This window comes from Morus notabilis, unplaced genomic scaffold (genome assembly GCF_000414095.1).
Source record: "Morus notabilis unplaced genomic scaffold, ASM41409v2 Scaffold400, whole genome shotgun sequence".
Lineage (NCBI taxonomy): Eukaryota > Viridiplantae > Streptophyta > Magnoliopsida > Rosales > Moraceae > Morus > Morus notabilis.
The window spans coordinates 1-18,353 of NW_010367230.1; the positions used below are offsets into that span (position 1 = coordinate 1).

Genomic DNA, 18,353 nt, shown 5'->3' on the forward strand with positions numbered 1-18,353 from the left:
AACTAGATCATAAATCACTAAGATGACGTTTGGTTTATATATTCAGAAATATGATTCAGAATCATTCTGATTTTACGTATATTTTTTGTGAGAAAAACACTGTAAAGAACTATGAATCATGATTCAGAATCATTGACGAATATATAAAACAAACGTCTCCTAATTGATTGCAATTCTTTAAGCATTTACATTACTTTCCTTATCAGCTTCTTCCCCGTACCTCAAATCATTCAAAAACTGATATCAATTCGACAAATTCAACAATGTTCCGTTGACTTCCTCTTTTGGAGGTCTGATCGTTTGTCAGAGATGGTTTATATGATATTAGCTAAACAACCGTCAAGTTAGCTCTGACATGAAAGGTGCTCCGAATGAAGCTGCTCTGACAATGAGTGTACTCCAAATGAAGGCTACTCCAAATGAAACTGCTCCAAAAGATGAGCATGCTCCAAACGAGATTGCTCCGATAGTGAGCTAGGCGAGAATAAGTTCAAAGGAATGATGCCTAATATGAAAAAGGTTTCATTAAACATACCAAGACATGAAGAGGATGCTCTGGGAGACATGTTTGCCATAGAAGGAGCCTTCATTAGGCATGTCTGGCACGGAGAGAGCCTCCATTGGAGTCAAAACACTGAGAATCAATCTTAACGAAGAGGAAGATGTTCTAAGGTGTGGACTTAAGAATTTATAGGCTTCCAAAAGGACAGGAGGAAGACTTTTTGAGAATTCTCCATTCTCCATTTGTATTTAATCCTATTAATTTTGAAAATCCCCTAAGCGAGATTTAAATTGGATCGAATTAAACGACAAACGGACATACTTGATCACAATTCAGAAACATAATTCAGAATCATTCTGGTTTTACGTATATTTTTTGTGAGAAAAACACTGTAAAGAACTATGAATCATGATTCAGAATCATTGACGAATATATAAAACAAACGTCTCCTAATTGATTGCAATTCTTTAAGCATTTACATTACTTTCCTTATCAGCTTCTTCCCCGTACCTCAAATCATTCAAAAACTGATATCAATTCGACAAATTCAACAATGTTCCGTTGACTTCCTCTTTTGGAGGTCTGATCGTTTGTCAGAGATGGTTTATATGATATTAGCTAAACAACCGTCAAGTTAGCTCTGACATGAAAGGTGCTCCGAATGAAGCTGCTCTGACAATGAGTGTACTCCAAATGAAGGCTACTCCAAATGAAACTGCTCCAAAAGATGAGCATGCTCCAAACGAGATTGCTCCGATAGTGAGCTAGGCGAGAATAAGTTCAAAGGAATGATGCCTAATATGAAAAAGGTTTCATTAAACATATCAAGACATGAAGAGGATGCTCTGGGAGACATGTTTGCCATAGAAGGAGCCTTCATTAGGCATGTCTGGCACGGAGAGAGCCTCCGTTGGAGTCAAAACACTGAGAATCAATCTTAACGAAGAGGAAGATGTTCTAAGGTGTGGACTTAAGAATTTATAGGCTTCTAAAAGGACAGGAGGAAGACTTTTTGAGAATTCTCCATTCTCCATTTGTATTTAATCCTATTAATTTTGAAAATCCCCTAAGCGAGATTTAAATTGGATCGAATTAAACGACAAACGGACATACTTGATCACACATAGCTCACCAAACTATAACTCATAAAAGTTCTCCAAACGTGATTTGGGTCCAACAAGCAAATCTAATAACATCGTGTGACGTCATGGTTGAGCTTGGACCATCAAATTCTAATACAAAATTGGGTATCAACAATAAATAATTACATTATCTTAATCTTACTATTATTAAAAGCTAATAAAAGCCAGAACTTTTACACCGCTTAATACAATTATTTCATAAATTCAAAGTCATTATAGGTTAGAGATGTTATTAGACCTGTTAAATTTCGAAAAACTTCCTCCACTTTTATATAAAAAGATAAAACTGTCAAAAGATAAAAATTCAAAGAATAATTTGGAAAAAAAAATTGTTTTTTTTGGGTAATTTGTGAAAAAAAAAAAGTTTAGAAACCCTTGATAATAACGACACGTCGCACGTCGTTTACTAGACCTTTGTCCTCGATATCAGCCAATGAATGGCCTGGACACGTCATCACCTTCCTCGCTCTAAAACCCTAACTCCCCAGAAACCCTAACTTTCTTTTTCCTCCGCAAAAGAAAAAACTCAGAAGCTTAGCCATGGCGATTCCTAGCGACGCTGGCTCGGAAGCGCTTCATCGCCTGAAGACGACCGACCCTCCGCAGTGGCTGGCGCCGAGCGCCGCGCTCTCCCAGACCGCTCGCGCCGCGTCGCAGCACCTCTTCTCGTCTCTCAGGCCGTACGCTCCCAAAACTCCGTTCGAGCAGCTCCTGGTCGAGGGCTTCGACGCCGAGCAGATATGGCAGCAACTCGATCTCCAGTCGCAGCCTCTCCTGTCGAGCATCCGCCGGGAATTAAAGCGGTTCGAGAAGGATCCGGAGGAGATTCGGAAGCTGAGAGTGGCCATGGAAGGCAAAGAGAGAGAGAAGGGTTTGGAAGATGAGGTAGAGAAAATGGAAGTGGAAAGTGATGATTTTGGTGAGGATTTAGAGGATTTGGAAGAAGAAGAAGAACAACAACAGCAAAAAGAAGGAAAGGAAGATGAAGACGAAGACGAGGACGAGGACGAGGACGAAGAAGGTGAAGAGGGAAATGAAGGGGGTGGAATTGAGGATCGGTTTTTGAAGATGAAGGATTTGGAGAAGTTTTTGAAGGAGGATGAGGAGAGGGAATATGGATCAAAGAAGAAAGACAAGAAGAAGAAGAAAGTTGATGATGGGGATCAAGAGGAGAATACTGAAAAAGAAGAAGAAGAAGAAGAAGCAGGGGATGATGAAGATGAAAATGGAGATGGAGAAGACGAGGATGAGGACAGTGAGGAGGTATATTTTGATATTTCTGTAAATTGAGAGAACAAAATATCATGAATGAATGATTTTTACGTTGAAACTACAATTATTCTCCTGAAAAAAAAACTGGATTTTTTTTCGATATTTCATTGAAGTATCTCTAATTCAACTTCGTGTTTGCTGTTTCAGATGGGAGAATTTGGGCTTGATGATGATGAAGACGAAGACACGGACGAGTTGGGAAATGCAAGGTATGGCATTCTTTTGATGTCTTTCTAATATATGCTTTTACTTTGTGTGGTATATTGGTATATTTGGTTCATGGATTTATATGAAGAAGTGATTGTGATATAATTTATGCTTGCTTGCCCAGTTCTAACACTATATGAACCAACTTTACAACTGTACGAAGAGACATTGTTTGTTTATATTGATTGTTTGTGTTTCATCCGTGTTCATGGGGTTATATTCAGATACGAAGATTTCTTTGGTGGTAAGAAGAAAAAGCCATCCAAGAAAAAATCCAAGTTGACTGGTGATTTGGAAGGTTCGGGCATGGATGATGACGGTGAAGATGATGAGGTATTTGAAAATCATGTAATGAATGATCAACTTGGTTTGTGTTCTTGGTCTAGCAATAGTAAAAACTTTAATAAAAAAGTAATTTTTCTGTGGCAAGGAAGGAACACAGTATTTAATTAATTCTTGTTTACCTTTGTTTTCTCTTTCCAATAGAAGCAACAGACTCTTTCTACTCACGAAAAGGAGCTTGCGAAGCGTAAATTGAAAATAGAGCAGATGGAGAAGTCGAACTTAGAGCCGAAGACTTGGACCATGCAAGGAGAGGTAGGCAAAATCATTGCTTCTTAAGTTCCCCTCAGATACACAATTCTTGAAGTGAAGAAATTTAATATGATTCACACTTATGTGTATAAGAGTTGTGTGCTTTGTTTTTGGGGGGGGGGTGTGAGGGGGGTGGGGGGTGCGGAATTTTCTCAATCGTTATTGGCCAACAGGTAACTGCTGCAAAAAGGCCGAAGAATAGTGCATTGGAAGTTGATTTAGATTTTGAGCATAATATGAGACCCCCGCCTGTCATTACAGAGGAGGTTACAGCTTCTCTCGAAGATATAATCAAGAAGAGAATTCTCGAGGTAACCCCCATCTTTGACCATTAACTTTCTTAATTTGCTTGCATCTAAAATGTTGAGTTCAACTTGTTTATAATAAATGTGAGTTCAAACTTTGAATTTTGACATCAATTTATATTTTGAATTTACTATCTTGTACTGCTTCATTTCCTTTTAATTTTGTTCTCCATTTCCTTTTAATTTATTATTATCCATTTTTTAAACATTGAAATTCATCTTCTCATTTGGACTCCTAGATGTTTTTTAGGCTTTTTAACCTTGGAAGTTACCAACCTGCCTAGTAAAATTCTGTTTCTCATATACATTGGCTCATGTTTCTTTCATGATTGTGCATCACTTGCTTTAAGCTCTCTGTTTTCCTCTCTAACCTCCTCTATTTTGGTATCCTAAATTTCTTAGGGGCATTTTGACGATGTCGAAAAGCCACCTGCTTTACCCTCCAAAGCACCTAGAGAAGTTAAAGAGTTGGTAAGCGTTATTCTTTGAAGTCGGTGTTTGGATTCTCAACTTCAATCTGGTGCTCCTTCTGAGGAACTAACTATTCATTTTTTTTTTTTGGGCTCGGTAATGCAGGATGAGAATAAGAGCAAGAAGGGTCTGGCTGAAATTTACGAGGTTTGAGATCTGACCCATGTTCATCATGTGCTTTTTTGCTCCTCTTTTCCTATTTTCCAATATATATGTGTATTTCTCTTTTTTCTGTTTTGGACCAAACCTCCAAAATCAGGAGGGAAATACTATTGGTATATATGAAAAATGAAAGAAATGCAAAGGTAAAACAGCATTAACTGCTTAATTCTTTAATGAATAAGGCGTGGCACATTTGTTTTCACTAGCAATAAAACTAGGAAGACAAGAAGATTTAAGATCTCAAGCCATGATTTGTAATGGATGTTGTTTTAATCCTTTTTTTTTTCAGGAAGAGTATGCTCAGAAGACAAATTTAGCCTCTATGCCATTGTCGTTTGCAGAAGAGGAGAAGAAAGAGGTAACCTATGAACTTAAAATGTCCGCTGACAGATTTATACACACACTCTATCATTCTTTTCCACTTTAGAGCGTTCTTTTTCAAATTTCCTATTCCGTACTTTTACTAATCTCAAATTCATACTTATCAGGCGAGCATGCTGTTCAAGAAACTTTGCTTGAAATTGGATGCTCTTTCTCATTTTCACTTCACTCCCAAACCGGTACGCTTTCAATTTTAAAACCTTTATTTATTTCATTTCAGTTTTTATGTTATTATCTTTTCTATCTTTTATCACTATTTATAGTTGGAAACTTTTGGTATTCAGCGCAGCTTATTTGTTATATGTTATTTTGCTCAGGTTATTGAGGATATGTCTATACAAGCAAATGTCCCTGCTCTGGCCATGGAGGAGGTAAAGAAAACTGTTTATTCCTATGCCAATGCCAAAAGTTGGCATTTGGATAAAAGAATCATTCCCCAATATAATGCTATACCTAATGTCAAATTTGGCATATACTATGCTTTAAGAGTCAAATTTTGCCCCAAGTATAGCATATGTCAAATTTTGGCATTTGGTTGCTTATTATAATTTGATGTTTGACTTTTTTTACTTGATCATCACAACATTGCTATTAAACGTTTATGACAAACAGTAGAACAAAATTGATGGTCGCATTGGTGTATGAAATAGCATTATGCTTTAGAACATCAAATATATATGTGTGTATGTGTGTCAAATACGAAATGACATTAGCGTTTGTATTGGAGATGGTCGTAGAAAAATTAGTGATCAATAAATTAGTGTTATTTGTGATCCATGTGTAGATCGCACCGCTGGCAGTCTCTGATGCAGCAATGTTAGCTCCTGAGGAAGTATTCGCTGGCAAAGGTGATATTAAAGAAGAATCAGAACTAACACAGGCAGAGAGAAAGCGGAGACGAGCTAACAAGAAAAGGAAATTCAAAGGTACCGTTAAATTAAAGATAGTTGGATGCTCAAGGCTTTGAACGTGACAGTCAGCTTGTTGCCTGTCAAAAGCTACTGTTTTGAGACCAATTCAATAGCATTACAAAACTCTCCTTGTATGCTCCCATCTGATTTTAGACCACCCTCATTACTTTTTAAGCTTGAATAGCTGTCTGATTGAGTGGTGGTTAGATTATTCAAGTGCTTTTACATTGTTTTTTTTTTCCCTGCCACTATTTCGCTCGCGTTATGTGTGTGGAGCCTAGTTTTGTTGTTCCTTTAAATTTTCTGCTTGCTTAAAGACTCATCGCATTTACCTCTGCATCAACCATTAATTTATTTTCAACTTACAGCTGAGGCAGCAAAGAGAACTGCAAATAAACCCCAGGATGGCACATTGCTAAACAATAATGACGGTAACTTTTGATTTACTTGGCTACGCTTGGTGTTCTTTTTTTATTTCATTTATGTTTGCTCAAGTTTGGAACATTCTTACTTCTGCAGCTGTGGCAGAAAAAAAGGATGACGAAGAAGGCGCGGGAGTAGCACGATAAACCAAAACAAAACGACACATTTGATGACTAATTTATCAACAAATAATTTCCTTGGAAACCATCATCCTTGAAATTGAGGCAATGGAGGGTTATGAGATGCTGTACTCAAAATTAAATAAGTTTCGAGGGCGGCTAAAGGAAGTTGAAAAGAAAGGGAGAAAAGATGGAGGAGCTGGGATTGGTAATTATTGCTATTTCTGAACAGAGAAGCCCTTGGAAGGGAATATGAAAATTGTTGCAAGATATAGGTTTTAAGGAAACTTGACATAAAGAGTTGGCACATTTTTTGGCTTTTTTCCCCGTTTAGATTAGAATGCAAAGATAAAATTTTGGTAGAGGCGAAAATGATTTAGTATTGACTTATATATAGTTATCATTGTAATCAAAGCAGTAAATTATTTCCTGTGTCACACACTTGTATTCAATTTTGCTATTCATGCCAGTCAAATGACAGAGGTTATGAAATCCTTAATTTTGATGTACGGGCAAATCAGGTCAATAGGATTATAAGGATTTTTTTGTGCTTTAATATTTTATTCTTATTTTCACAAATCCTCCCTAAACTGTTTAGTACATGACACTATTATTCTAATTTGGAAAATCGTACCTCCGAACTCCAAAATTGTTGTAAAATTTTGAACGGAACAAATCATTTTAACCCCGTTTATTTTACTGATTCGAGTTTTGTTACAGTAAAAAATTTTCACATAAAATTACATTTCAATTCGAATTAAAAATTTTAATTAGCGAATTAAACAGACCTTAATAGCACATGATCTGAGTTTGTGGTATGATGCGATCATAAATAACCTGCTAAAATTATCAAAAAAAAAAAAAAACTGCTAAAAAGTGAGGTTCTTTTTTCAGTAATCCAAGGACCCAAAAAAGATATATGCACAGGACTACATGAACAGCAGTCAATTGGTTACACGTCTACGTATTTCTCATCAAATAAATTGTTTTACATTGAACGGAAGATATTTTTATTCATAAATATAGAAGCGAAGTTGCTAAATAAACTGAAAAAATGGATATGAAAAGTTGCCGATGAAAAAAAAAACCTCTGGCAAACTAACCTAAGCTGTATAATAATGTCTCATCCCTAACTATTCTAGGCCAACCCACCATGAAAGGTGAGCACAGTAAAAGCTAAACAACAACAAAATTCCAATTGGGACATAACCCGCTTTCCTATTTCTTCTCCCCAGTCATTGGGAGAATGGAGGGCTTCTGAATTCTGATCCTATATTTTCCATGTTTTCTACTTGTTCAAGTTTTCTTCAAGCCTGTCAATTGCAGCACCAACGCCGCTCTTTTTCTCTCCCCCTTGATCTGAACCAAGATGTGCAGCTGGATTCCCTTCATTCGCTTTCTCGACTAGCTTTAAATGAATCCACCCTGTTGAAACATGCAATTTCCGCATCAGCCGTCCTGTTATTAATCATCTCATGCCCTCTGTTTTATTTTCTGTATTAGAGTTTCTAATGTCTATTGCACCTTGAGCACCCATTACAAAGCGTTTGCATTCATATTGCCACAGAAAAATTCTTCCAAGTCTATTCAAACATGCATATGTTGTGCATTTCTAGGTCTCAAGGTTAGTATTCACTACATTGGTAATTATTAAAAGATGTGCTGGAGACAAAGGAATCAATTCACTTTGCAAAAGTAAATGGAGAAAGTGATAGCTCAGGGACGAAAACTCTTACCAATCGGAAAACAAACAGCAGCACCTAGGACCGAACCCATCATCACATTCCTCGCACGCCATAGGAGTGTTCCTGGCACTAGATTAGTTACAAAACAGAACAAAAAAGGTAAGCGTGATAGAAACTCGATAGCACAGGGGAAAAAAAGGGAAAAAAAAAAAAAAAAAAAAAAAAAAAAAAAATTTGAAAAAAAAAAAAAAGACAAAAAGTTGAGATATAAAAAATAGGCACGAAAAGTAAAAGGCTTGTGGCTTCTTACATATCAAACCAAATGTAGCAGCAGTAGCTGAACCAGCTCCAACGATGTTCAAGACATCGTGCACACCACGTTTCTCAGCAAGGAAATTTTGCAAACCACAAAAAGCAGCCGTGAACATCCCGAGTCGCACTCCCCCAATAATTGAGCCCCGGGTGACACGAATAAACCTCTTCTCCATCGCATCCCTCATCAAACGGTATTGTTCACGCTTGTCAGGTGTGCTCCCAAGTTTCAACATAACTTCCGCATCTTTACTCTGCAAAATGGGGCAGTGAGTCCCGCACAAGCTACATCAACCAATAACTCGAATACAATGCTTAAGGATATATCAACAGTAGTAATAGTCATATTCGACAAATCCCACTTGGAAAATTAGACAAGACGCGTAAAAATCAATAACCATGAGACAACTTGCATTCTAGTTCTAATAGTCATATTAGACAAATATCACTCGAAAGCATAGAATAAAAATCATAAAACATCAAGCATTCTATCTAGTATAACAGTCATATACAACAAACCCCACTTGAAAATTTATTAAAAGTCCTGAAGAAACTAGCATTGTAGTGTTATGCATGCAGAATCTTTTCTTTTTGAGAGAGAGAAAAAAAAAACGAAACTTTTTTTTACAGAACAATCTCTAGAAGCATTATTCTCTATAATAGGAACTTACAACTGAAGCAGAAGCCTCCTTGCTGCCTCCATATAACATGCCTGCAAATACTCCAATCACAGTTGCTGTGCCCCAGTTGACAATTCCAGCCAATTTTGGAGCACCCTATTTATTCAATAAAGTTTGAAATTAGTCTCTTCTTGTCCCTAAATTAAATCTTAAATAACTAAAAAAACATAAATCTTCAATATTATTACGAAGCAATACATGAATTAGATAAAGATTACGTTAATTAGATAAGCATTAGCCTCAATTTAGTTTAGTTCCTAAATTTTTTCACAAAAACTTGATGAGAATTCAATAGTAAAGTACACATAAATGGGAACAGTTTCTGTACCGAAATGAAGATTGTAAAACTAAAGAAATTAAAAGGCCCTAACACAATATAGAGAAGATAAAAAAATACTCACAGCCGAGACGATTTCCTCTGATTTTTCCGGAGCTTCCATGGCCAAAGCGTGCTTGAAGCTTCAATTTGGGAGTAACAGAATAATGTTCGAGAAAAGGAGAAGTTTTGTTCCGGAATCTTCTTTGAAGCAAGAAAATGAACAGCGTTTTCGATGTCCTTTATTTTCTTGGAAGCCAAACGAAGAACGTAGAAACGAAGCCAAGCGAATCGAAGAAGAAGAAGAAGAAGAAGAAGAAGCAGAAGCAGCAGCAAATAAGTCTTTTGTTATTGACCAAAAAAAAAAAAAAAGTCTTTTGTTTTGGGTTTTTAGTGCTCCTAAATTATAGTTTTTGATAATTATCCCCCAAACTTGTTTTTTTTTTTTTTTTATGCAAAACTCCCCAAACTTGTTGATCCTTGCAACGTGGGTCAAATTAACGAGGGTGGTTAAATTGGTCCCCAAAATGCTAGTGACACGCCTCCAGCGGTCCAGTCCAACAGTCACTTCTGGACCATAAGTGGAATGAAAAAGATTTTAGCAGGAAATTTTTAAAAATACCCGATTATATTTTTATTTTTATCTCTTAATATTAGTTTATATATTTTTATTTTTTAGATTAAAATTAGTTAGGGGTAAAGTATAGATATTTTTAGTAAATTAAGTATTTAAAGGGGTAGAATTTATAATTTTCTTTATAATATAAGCATAATTCAACCTTAATCATGAAAATCGATCCTTAAATATTATGTGAGAGACTCTTAATAAATTATCAACATTTATCGTTATATCTCCACCAGTGGTTTTTGAACTTTAAAATTTTAAAATCATGATTCATAATCATTTTCGGTTTACGTGTATTTTTTTAAGAGAAAATACTGTAGTAAACTACGAATCATGATTCGAATCAGGGCACGAATTTACCAATTAAATGCACTCTAAGGAATTTAAACTCTAATCTTGTCATGGACTTGTGTTTAAAAAATTTACCTGAACTTTTAATTTTAGTAATTAGTTTCTGCTCTCCGTTATCAACTTAACTAATTTATCTGTTATATTAAAACGGCTTAACAAACACATAAAGTTATTATTGAAATTTAAAATTTTGAAGGTAATTTGTCAAAGACAAAAAAAAAAAATGAAGAGGGTGAAACCCCTTTTTTTCCTCTTTTTTTGCTTTTTGTTTTTTTTTTTTTTGTTTTTTTTTTAATTCGATGTGGGAATATGGCCTCTTCTTCTTCTTCTTTTTGGTTGCAGATGGAATTTTGGAGCAATTAAAGCCCGTTGATTGTGGATGATGGTATAACCGTCTTTTCAAGCCCTGGTATACCAATTATTATCTTTTCATTTAAGGGAGGTCAAACTATAAGTTTGGCAATTTGGCATTAAGCTTTAGATACGGCTTTTTTATTAATCTTATTTTATCTTAAGTGTCAACTTGTATAATGTGTATTTCTAGCCAAAAAAAAAAAAAAAAAACTTTTATAATGTGCATTTTCAAGCTACAATTCTGTCGAATACAATGACATTATTCACTTGTTTTTTTAATCATTTTAAATTTAAATCACTTCAGCACTGTTATAGTAATGGAGAAGCAAGAACCCACTTGATTAAAGGTAACCCCATAAAAAATAAAAATATCATTTGTATGCAATTTTCCCATCACCCTGCTGTGCCAAAAAGCGGGTTAAAGCTAGCAGGATTTCAAAAAAGCTAACCCCAATGATCTTTACCAACAAATAATTCTCTCCACCTAAGAAGGAAAATAAAAATATAAAAAAGGAAACCCCATTAACAATTCAACTCCAATAGATTCTCAGACACTACACATGGGAATAAAGTTTAGCCCAAATCATCACTAAGATTTCCATTCTCTCTCAACCGCCCAAAGCAAGGTATCATTTCACTACTCTCCCACTCGATAACTCATTTCCTAGCTCAACTCCTTCCCCATTTTCCTCCCAACCAAACACAATCTCTCTCTCTCTCTCTCTCTCTCTCTCTCTCTCTACATGCACACATCCATGTTCAATATTCTTATTTTGATCATAGTTTCACTATCACTAGTTTCACTTAGCTCAAGCAATATCCACTCAAACACATGTAGATCCTATTGTGGCAACTTAACTGTTGATTACCCATTTGCCCTCCAATATGGATGCGGGCATCCGGGTTTCCGAGACCTCTTATTTTGCATGAATGATGTGCTCATGTTCCACATAAGTTCCGGATCCTACCGGGTCTTGGACATAGACTATGCTTATCAAGCCTTGACACTAAATGACCCCCACATGTCCACTTGCGATGCCATCATGCTAGGCGGCAAGGGCAACGGGTTTGCCGTTGAGACGTGGCGGTCCCCATACATGACACCTGCCGCCGATAACGTGTTCCTGCTCATCGGTTGCTCCGCCCAATCCCCGCTCTTCGAAGGGTTCCCGGGTAAGCACTTGCCCTGCCGGAATGTCTCGGGTATGGGTTGTGAGGAGTACTATGGGTGTCCGGCATGGGACATGTTGGGCCATAAGAGTTTCGGCTCGATGTCCGGGCCCGGCCCGCTGGAGTGCTGCGCATTGTCGTTTGATTCTATAAAGACTATAAATCTTAGTAAGCTGGAGTGTGAAGGCTATAGCAGTGCTTATAGTTTGGCCCCATTGAGAGTGGATGGGCCTAGTGGGTGGTCATATGGCATACGTGTGAAATACTCCGTTCAAGGAAACGACGAGTTTTGTAGAGCGTGCGAGGCAACCGGTGGCACGTGCGGGTATGGTACGGACGGCATTAGGCAATTGTGCATGTGTGGCACTTCAAATTCAACCTCAAATTGTGACTCCAGTAAGCAAAGATTTTCATTTATCTGTTCTGTTCTCTTAAATTTTTTTCTTCTGGGCCCTGAAAGCCCAGTTATCACAGCCCATGATGAAGAGCCCAATAGCTTCTAGGCTATAATTGTTCATGTAGAAAACACCTTGATTAGCTTTGTTTGTCCATCATCTTCTGCAGTTAAATCGTCATCAAGCAGAAGGATATCCTCTATGGCCGACACAATTGCAAGTATATTCCTTTTATCCAAGAACCATTGATACCTTTGACTTTTTGTAGGCCAGATCAAATTAAAAATTAAAAAACTATATAATACTATAAAAAAAGTTAACAAGAATACGACGATTCATAATTATGCCCACCAAGTAGGAAATCTTTTTTTTTTTTTCATATCATATAATTTTCCTCTTTATTTTACCATATAACATATGTTTTCTACTTTATCTACAGGATTTTTACTGTGTTTGGTGGCAATGGTGACAATCAACAGACACTAAAGAGAAGTCAGAATCTCAGTATTTAGTCATGCAAACGTCAACGTGACATTTGTGTTTTTTGAACTTTACACGTTTGCGGAGAGATGTATTTTATATAGTTTCATTTCATATCATAAAAATTATTTATTATCAGTTTTGAGCTCACAGATATGGAGAAAGGTGATGGGCTTATTCTTGTTTTCTTTGTACTTTGTAATATCAGCATCATTACTATGGAAGTGGATTTTTTTTTTTTTTTTTTATTCTTCATTTCTGCTATTGCCCACAAAAGATGTTGATATACAGCCACAACTTAAGTATAATTTGCATTCAAACTGCTAATGAGAAAATAATGTCAAGAAACTCTATCCAATCCATTTCAAACAAAAATGAAAACTACAATAATAAATAGTCCTATTGAATGATTGGGATAATGGTACGCTATGGAGTTGCCTTATTTTTGTTTGCCTTGGATGTATTCCTGAAATAAGAGATTCAAATTAATTTCAGGCACAATTTGGTAACTACGCGGTTTTAATTTTCTGCAACCATCAAACAATAGGGGTTAATATATATTGTTCTTGTTACTCAAAAAACTATAGTCGTTAAAAATCGCTATTTGATTTGACTCACATTGGAGATTTCTATCCAGCGATCGAGCGTCTTGATAGCTTTTCCAGATGTTTGTGTCTCGCGAGCCAGGGCGATCCCTTCAGCCAAGGAGTTCACACGGGAACTAACCAAGAGAGCTGCTGCTGCATTTAGGATCTACACCATTTTTTTTTTGGGCCATGAATTTGGTATTCATTTCAGAATATAACTCATAAAATTGGTGTTTTGTGGACAAGAATAATCGAGAAACTTACAAATGCATCTGCGATTGAGCTTTTCTCCCCTGATAACACACGTTTTAGTACCTCGGCATTATACTCCGGGCCACCACCTCGTAAGTTGTCGAGGGTACACCGAGGAATTCCAAAGTCCACTGCAGAATAAGTGCTATGATTTTTCAGCAGATTGAAGTACTAATAAATCATCTAAAATTCCATCTTGATCACCTTAAAGTCATAATTCAACTAGTTAAGGAGTAGTTAAGAACCAAAGAGAAGACTCACATGGATCAAAGGAGAACTTTTCAATCTTTTCTGGAGTGACGTCAAGGATTAGCCCGGGTCCTGTGAAACAAAATGAGAGTTTAGTGTATTTTGGCATACTGGCTATTTTCAATATATATATATATATATATTATATATGTATATTAGCTTATAGCAGTTAAGTTTTTCTGAAATATTGAGATAAGCACAGTCTAAAATATATTACGAATCGCATTTTACCAAGTGGGCTCATTTCATCCAAGCCTTCTGAGTGAACAACCAATGCCCTTTTCATGCCAAATCGCTGCAATGCTTCAGCCATCTTCAAGACCTATTCGATGACCACCAATATGGAAAAAGTTAACCAAAAGATAACGCTAGCCAAAGATTTTTTACAATATGCATTGTGGAATACTAGAACAGTGGCATTATTTAAGCCATTCAATCTATTTGCATGAAGTAATAGACGATCAACAGAGAAATGAGACTTCTTTTCACCAGTAAAATTTGTGGTGAATTAGAGGAATACCACTTTTAGAAAATTCATATTTATAAAATACTGTTTCCATATAAAATTTAAGACTAATTTACACATACGGTGAATAACTAGACTTCAAAAGTAGTATTATCCTAATTTACACGTTAAATTTGGTTCTACACAGCTACATGGGTAGTTTGAATGTAAAATAAGCATTTATGCACATAGATTATGTCATTTTGAAAACACCCCTTAAGATGAAGAAGGGACACTTTGTATAGGAAAAAGGGAGCTCTCAGAATTTGAAATTTCATGGGTCCTTATTGTTTGTCACGAGACTACTGAAATTTGCTCAACCATCATTTACATTAGAAGAACTAGACACTCTTATCATCTTTGCAAATGCTCTCGCAACTAAACCCTTGTATAGACCACATGTCAACAAAACCAGTTGAAGAAAAAGTTTAAAATGCTAGATATTGGAAATCCAACATGCAAAACAATTGCACATGTATGAGCATAAAGATAACACAAAAGATATCTTAAAAATATGGAGCTTACTAGATTTGAATAAAAGAATTACATCAAATTCTATGGTCAGTCCGCGACCCCTGGATGCCGATATATTGCTACAACTCTATGAACAAAAACTTACTAAATCTTCTGCGTAGACGCCAACAACAGCATAAGGAACTCTTGCAGGATTCAACAAAGGGCCCAACACATTGAATACGGTTTTCACTTTTAGCTTTTTCCTGACTGGACGGACAATCTTCATAGCTGGATGATATATTGGAGCCATCATAAAACCAATTCCTGCTTCATTTACACACCTTGCAACCCCCTATTATCAGAATAAATGGGTTCAACAAACAAAATGTAACACTCACATTACCTAATAAGAGCAATCTAATGCAATGCCAAATTTATGTACCAATGCCAAAATTTGTCATCAGAGCAAGAAAATCATTCTTCAATCCCATGCCATACTTGATGCCAAATTTGACAAAGCATATGCCATATTTTGGCGTTTGGTTGCTTATTTGTTGATTTGTTGTCTATTTTAAATAATTATAACATTGCCAAAGCTTAAATTTATGACAAAAAGTAGGTATATCATTCAAAATAGCATTATACATTGAAGTACAAAGTAGAACGCATATCAAATATATCATTTTTATATATTTCTGTGTCAAATATAGCATTAGCATTAGCGTTTGCATCAGAGATGTTCTAAGCTGCTAGTAGAAAAAAAAAAAAGAATAGAACAAATTTGAAATTTTATTTAAGAGACATGATCCAAATTTTAATGCACCAACCTCGGGTTGCAGGTCAAGAACTACTCCCATTGCTTCTAATACATCGGCACTTCCACAAGCTGAAGAACTCGAACGGTTTCCTTGCTTTAAAGAGGGAAAAAAGCACATTTTCAATCTAGATTTCATTATCTATGGCAAGAAATATGCATTTGAGGATTTAATGAAGACAAATACTACCTTTGCAACTTTGGCACCGCAAGCTGCGGTGAGTATTGAAGCCCCTGTGGATATGTTCACAGTATTTGCCCCATCACCACCCGTTCCAACAATGTCCACCGCATCAACTAAACCTTCTACCTTCACACTATGCTTGAGCATTGCCCTTGCCAATCCCACAATCTGTTTAATCACTAAAATCAATAAATGATTTCTTTCGTTACTTCCTTAAACATATGTGCCCATCAAATTTCTTCTCTTAAGAACCTAATGCTTATCAGAATTAAAGTTCGAACATTGAAATCAACAAATGATTTCTTACCTTACTTCCTTAAACATAGATGCCCATCAAGTTTCTTCTTCAAAGAACCTATTGCTTATCAGAATCAAAGTTCAATCACTAAAATTGCTTCCATTACCTCCTTAAACATAACTTCCCATCAAGTTTCTTCTTTGATGAACCAAATGCTTATCAGGATTAAAAAGAAAAAAAAAATCAACAATCTATAACTCTATTAAGTAGGATAGAATTTATTATCTCGTAGGTGAAATTCCAATGCCAAGTTATTATTTTAGCAACATGCTTAATTTAAACAAAGCCAACGTAGGGGGGGAAAAAAAACAAAAACAAAAAGAAACTTACTTCCTCATAAGTTTCTCCTTTGGCCCTCATCAACACAAGAAAAGCACTGATCAAAGCCTCGTCGGCACCATTGAGCAAGAAATCCAGAGACGCCTCAGCCTCTGCCGCCGATAAATCCACTCCACTTATCAAAGATTCAATCAACTGCCAAAACCCGCCAACCAAAAAAAAAAAAAAAAAAAAAAAAAAAAAAAAACCTTTTCAAGTTTTCCCAAATTACAACATTCAAAAGTGGAAAAAAAAAACTGAATTGAACCTCATTAAAGGATGTTGTAGGAGGGGAGGCATTTTGTCGAACAGTTGGCAGAGCTCCGACCACCGAGCTTTCTCTTGCATTTAAGCTTCTCCGGTCTGTACGGAATAGCAATGGCCGGACCGTACGGTTTTCGGGCTGAAGCTTAGAGCAGCCGTACAGTGGAGAAGAAAATCCAATTGGAGATCGAAAGCTGCACAATGCCATTCTTTTCCCTCTCAAAAACGAAAATCCCACAAAACAAAACAAAAAAAAGAAAAGAAATGGGATTAAAACTGTTTAGAGATCTGAATTCTGGGTTTGACTTAAAAGCAGGAGATTAGGACCCACATTCAAGGGTTAAAGATGTCCTAAATATGATTTTGAGAATCTGCTAAATAAATAAATAAATGATACGAATCTAAAGTTTCCAAAAATAATAATAATAATAATAATTAAATTTGTTCCTATCTTTTCATTTTTCATTTTTTTTTTGGCTCTGAAAATTTGTTCCTATCTCAAGAAAACCATTTCTCAACACTAGTGTCCAAACCAAACAGAAGCACGTCATTTTCATTAGTCCCAATATGTCACATTCTGAATATTATATTTTTCTTGGAATATGGTATTTTTAATGATTATTAGTTCTTTTTATTTATTAATTTTTATTTTTGGCGCATTGCAAAATGTCACATTTTCAATATATATATATATATATATTTTTTTTTTTCTTGAAATGTGAATGTTTTTAATAATATTGGTTCAAGTCTAGTCTGCATTTTATTTATTAATTATTATTTTGGGGCATGAAGCAGGTTGCATATTATTAGACCATATTTTTCCTTTTTTTAATTTTTTTATTTTGAGAGTGTCTATAGTAGGATTAAAACTTAGATTAAAATTGAAGGTAGAAAATGATGAAGAACTAGAAAACAAGAAATAAAATTCACACACATAATAATTTCTTCATTTATTCACAACAATATAGAGAACAAAAAAAACCCACTAACGCTGACTAGCTAGCCTACTACCACCGCGCCCCACCACTGCGTTAGATCTCACCCCTAGTGACCCTCTGGTCGTGAAACAAAAAAAGCTCAGCCGCGAACCCCGCAGACGACGCTGACGTCCCTGCGCTAGCCTCTCTGCACCTCGATTGCTGCAAGATCTGAGACGCGACTTATTTGCGATTTCAGCATTGATTACTGATGAGAATGATGTCTTAACAACAAAGCATCATATTATTTATTATTTATTTAATAAAAAAATTTATTTATTATTTTATGTACATATATTATTAAATATTATGGTTCCGTTTATTTCACTGATTTAAGTTTAGAATTTAAATTTTATTACAGTAAAAATCTCTCAAAAATAGTCACATTTAACTTTTTTACTACAGTAAAAAGCTCTCACATAAAGTCATATCTCAACTCGAATTAAAAACTCAAATCAGTAAACTAAACGGACCATGTATAAATATTATTGAAAATTCTATGATTATTTATGTAACCTTAAATATTGTATATAAGTGTTATATATGAGAGGATAATATTTAAGGATAATAATTAAAACGATATTCGTAATAA

General features: G+C 35.6%; 4 protein-coding genes across 6 annotated transcripts; 2 read left to right on the forward strand and 2 right to left on the reverse strand.

Annotated features, from left to right (window-relative positions):
* Positions 1-2,077: 2,077 nt before the first annotated feature.
* On the forward strand, positions 2,078-7,006 carry LOC21386466 (U3 small nucleolar ribonucleoprotein protein MPP10). The gene is made up of 13 exons (XM_024174765.1): positions 2,078-2,907; positions 3,064-3,125; positions 3,348-3,456; positions 3,610-3,720; positions 3,891-4,028; positions 4,425-4,493; positions 4,599-4,640; positions 4,945-5,013; positions 5,144-5,215; positions 5,354-5,407; positions 5,821-5,962; positions 6,316-6,378; positions 6,467-7,006. Exons 1-13 carry the CDS (start codon positions 2,185-2,187, stop codon positions 6,514-6,516), a joined length of 1,704 nt encoding a protein of 567 aa, XP_024030533.1. The 5' UTR covers positions 2,078-2,184; the 3' UTR covers positions 6,517-7,006.
* A 431-nt stretch (positions 7,007-7,437) lies between these two features.
* Positions 7,438-9,848, reverse strand: LOC21386467. Its single transcript, XM_010112061.2, has 5 exons — positions 9,568-9,848; positions 9,158-9,262; positions 8,485-8,740; positions 8,226-8,303; positions 7,438-7,914 (listed from the first exon to the last, which is right to left on the reverse strand). The coding sequence occupies exons 1-5, from the start codon at positions 9,604-9,606 to the stop codon at positions 7,778-7,780; spliced, it is 615 nt and encodes a 204-aa protein (XP_010110363.1). The 5' UTR covers positions 9,607-9,848; the 3' UTR covers positions 7,438-7,777.
* A 1,589-nt stretch (positions 9,849-11,437) lies between these two features.
* Positions 11,438-13,103, forward strand: LOC21386468. Of its 2 annotated transcripts, XM_024174768.1 has the most exons (3): positions 11,438-12,378; positions 12,547-12,597; positions 12,817-13,103. In XM_024174768.1, the coding sequence occupies exons 1-3, from the start codon at positions 11,556-11,558 to the stop codon at positions 12,861-12,863; spliced, it is 921 nt and encodes a 306-aa protein (XP_024030536.1). In that variant the 5' UTR covers positions 11,438-11,555; the 3' UTR covers positions 12,864-13,103. The 2 variants fall into 2 exon arrangements, with proteins under 2 accessions (XP_024030536.1, XP_010110364.2); XM_010112062.2 differs by lacking the exon at positions 12,547-12,597 and having other exon boundaries at positions 12,817-12,863.
* Positions 13,104-13,245: 142 nt separating this feature from the next.
* On the reverse strand, positions 13,246-17,124 carry LOC21386469 (anthranilate phosphoribosyltransferase, chloroplastic). Of its 2 annotated transcripts, none has more exons than XM_010112063.2 (10): positions 16,789-17,124; positions 16,533-16,676; positions 15,911-16,072; positions 15,734-15,817; positions 15,070-15,258; positions 14,177-14,267; positions 13,958-14,017; positions 13,709-13,827; positions 13,476-13,610; positions 13,246-13,323 (listed from the first exon to the last, which is right to left on the reverse strand). In XM_010112063.2, the coding sequence occupies exons 1-10, from the start codon at positions 16,990-16,992 to the stop codon at positions 13,297-13,299; spliced, it is 1,215 nt and encodes a 404-aa protein (XP_010110365.2). In that variant the 5' UTR covers positions 16,993-17,124; the 3' UTR covers positions 13,246-13,296. The 2 variants fall into 2 exon arrangements, with proteins under 2 accessions (XP_010110365.2, XP_024030535.1); XM_024174767.1 differs by having other exon boundaries at positions 13,305-13,384.
* Positions 17,125-18,353: the final 1,229 nt, after the last annotated feature.

Bases quoted from the DNA above. Each gene is read 5' to 3' on its own strand.
- LOC21386466 (XM_024174765.1), top strand. From the start codon at position 2,185: ATGGCGATTCCTAGCGACGCTGGCTCGGAAGCGCTTCATCGCCTGAAG. The intron at 2,908-3,063 runs GTATATTTTGAT...TTGCTGTTTCAG, and splicing joins AGGATGAGGACAGTGAGGAG to ATGGGAGAATTTGGGCTTGA. The intron at 5,408-5,820 runs GTAAAGAAAACT...ATCCATGTGTAG, and splicing joins CTGCTCTGGCCATGGAGGAG to ATCGCACCGCTGGCAGTCTC.
- LOC21386467 (XM_010112061.2), bottom strand. From the start codon at position 9,606: ATGGAAGCTCCGGAAAAATCAGAGGAAATCGTCTCGGCT. The intron at 8,304-8,484 runs GTAAGAAGCCAC...TAACTAATCTAG, and splicing joins TGCTACATTTGGTTTGATAT to TGCCAGGAACACTCCTATGG. The intron at 7,915-8,225 runs GTAAGAGTTTTC...ATGTTTCAACAG, and splicing joins TGCTGTTTGTTTTCCGATTG to GGTGGATTCATTTAAAGCTA.
- LOC21386468 (XM_024174768.1), top strand. From the start codon at position 11,556: ATGCACACATCCATGTTCAATATTCTTATTTTGATCATAGTTTCACTA. The intron at 12,379-12,546 runs GTAAGCAAAGAT...CATCTTCTGCAG, and splicing joins AACCTCAAATTGTGACTCCA to TTAAATCGTCATCAAGCAGA. The intron at 12,598-12,816 runs GTATATTCCTTT...CTTTATCTACAG, and splicing joins TATGGCCGACACAATTGCAA to GATTTTTACTGTGTTTGGTG.
- LOC21386469 (XM_010112063.2), bottom strand. From the start codon at position 16,992: ATGGCATTGTGCAGCTTTCGATCTCCAATTGGATTTTCTTCTCCACTG. The intron at 15,259-15,733 runs GTTGGTGCATTA...TTCTGATAATAG, and splicing joins TTCTTGACCTGCAACCCGAG to GGGGTTGCAAGGTGTGTAAA. The intron at 13,324-13,475 runs GTGAGTCAAATC...CTCTTATTTCAG, and splicing joins GCTGGATAGAAATCTCCAAT to GAATACATCCAAGGCAAACA.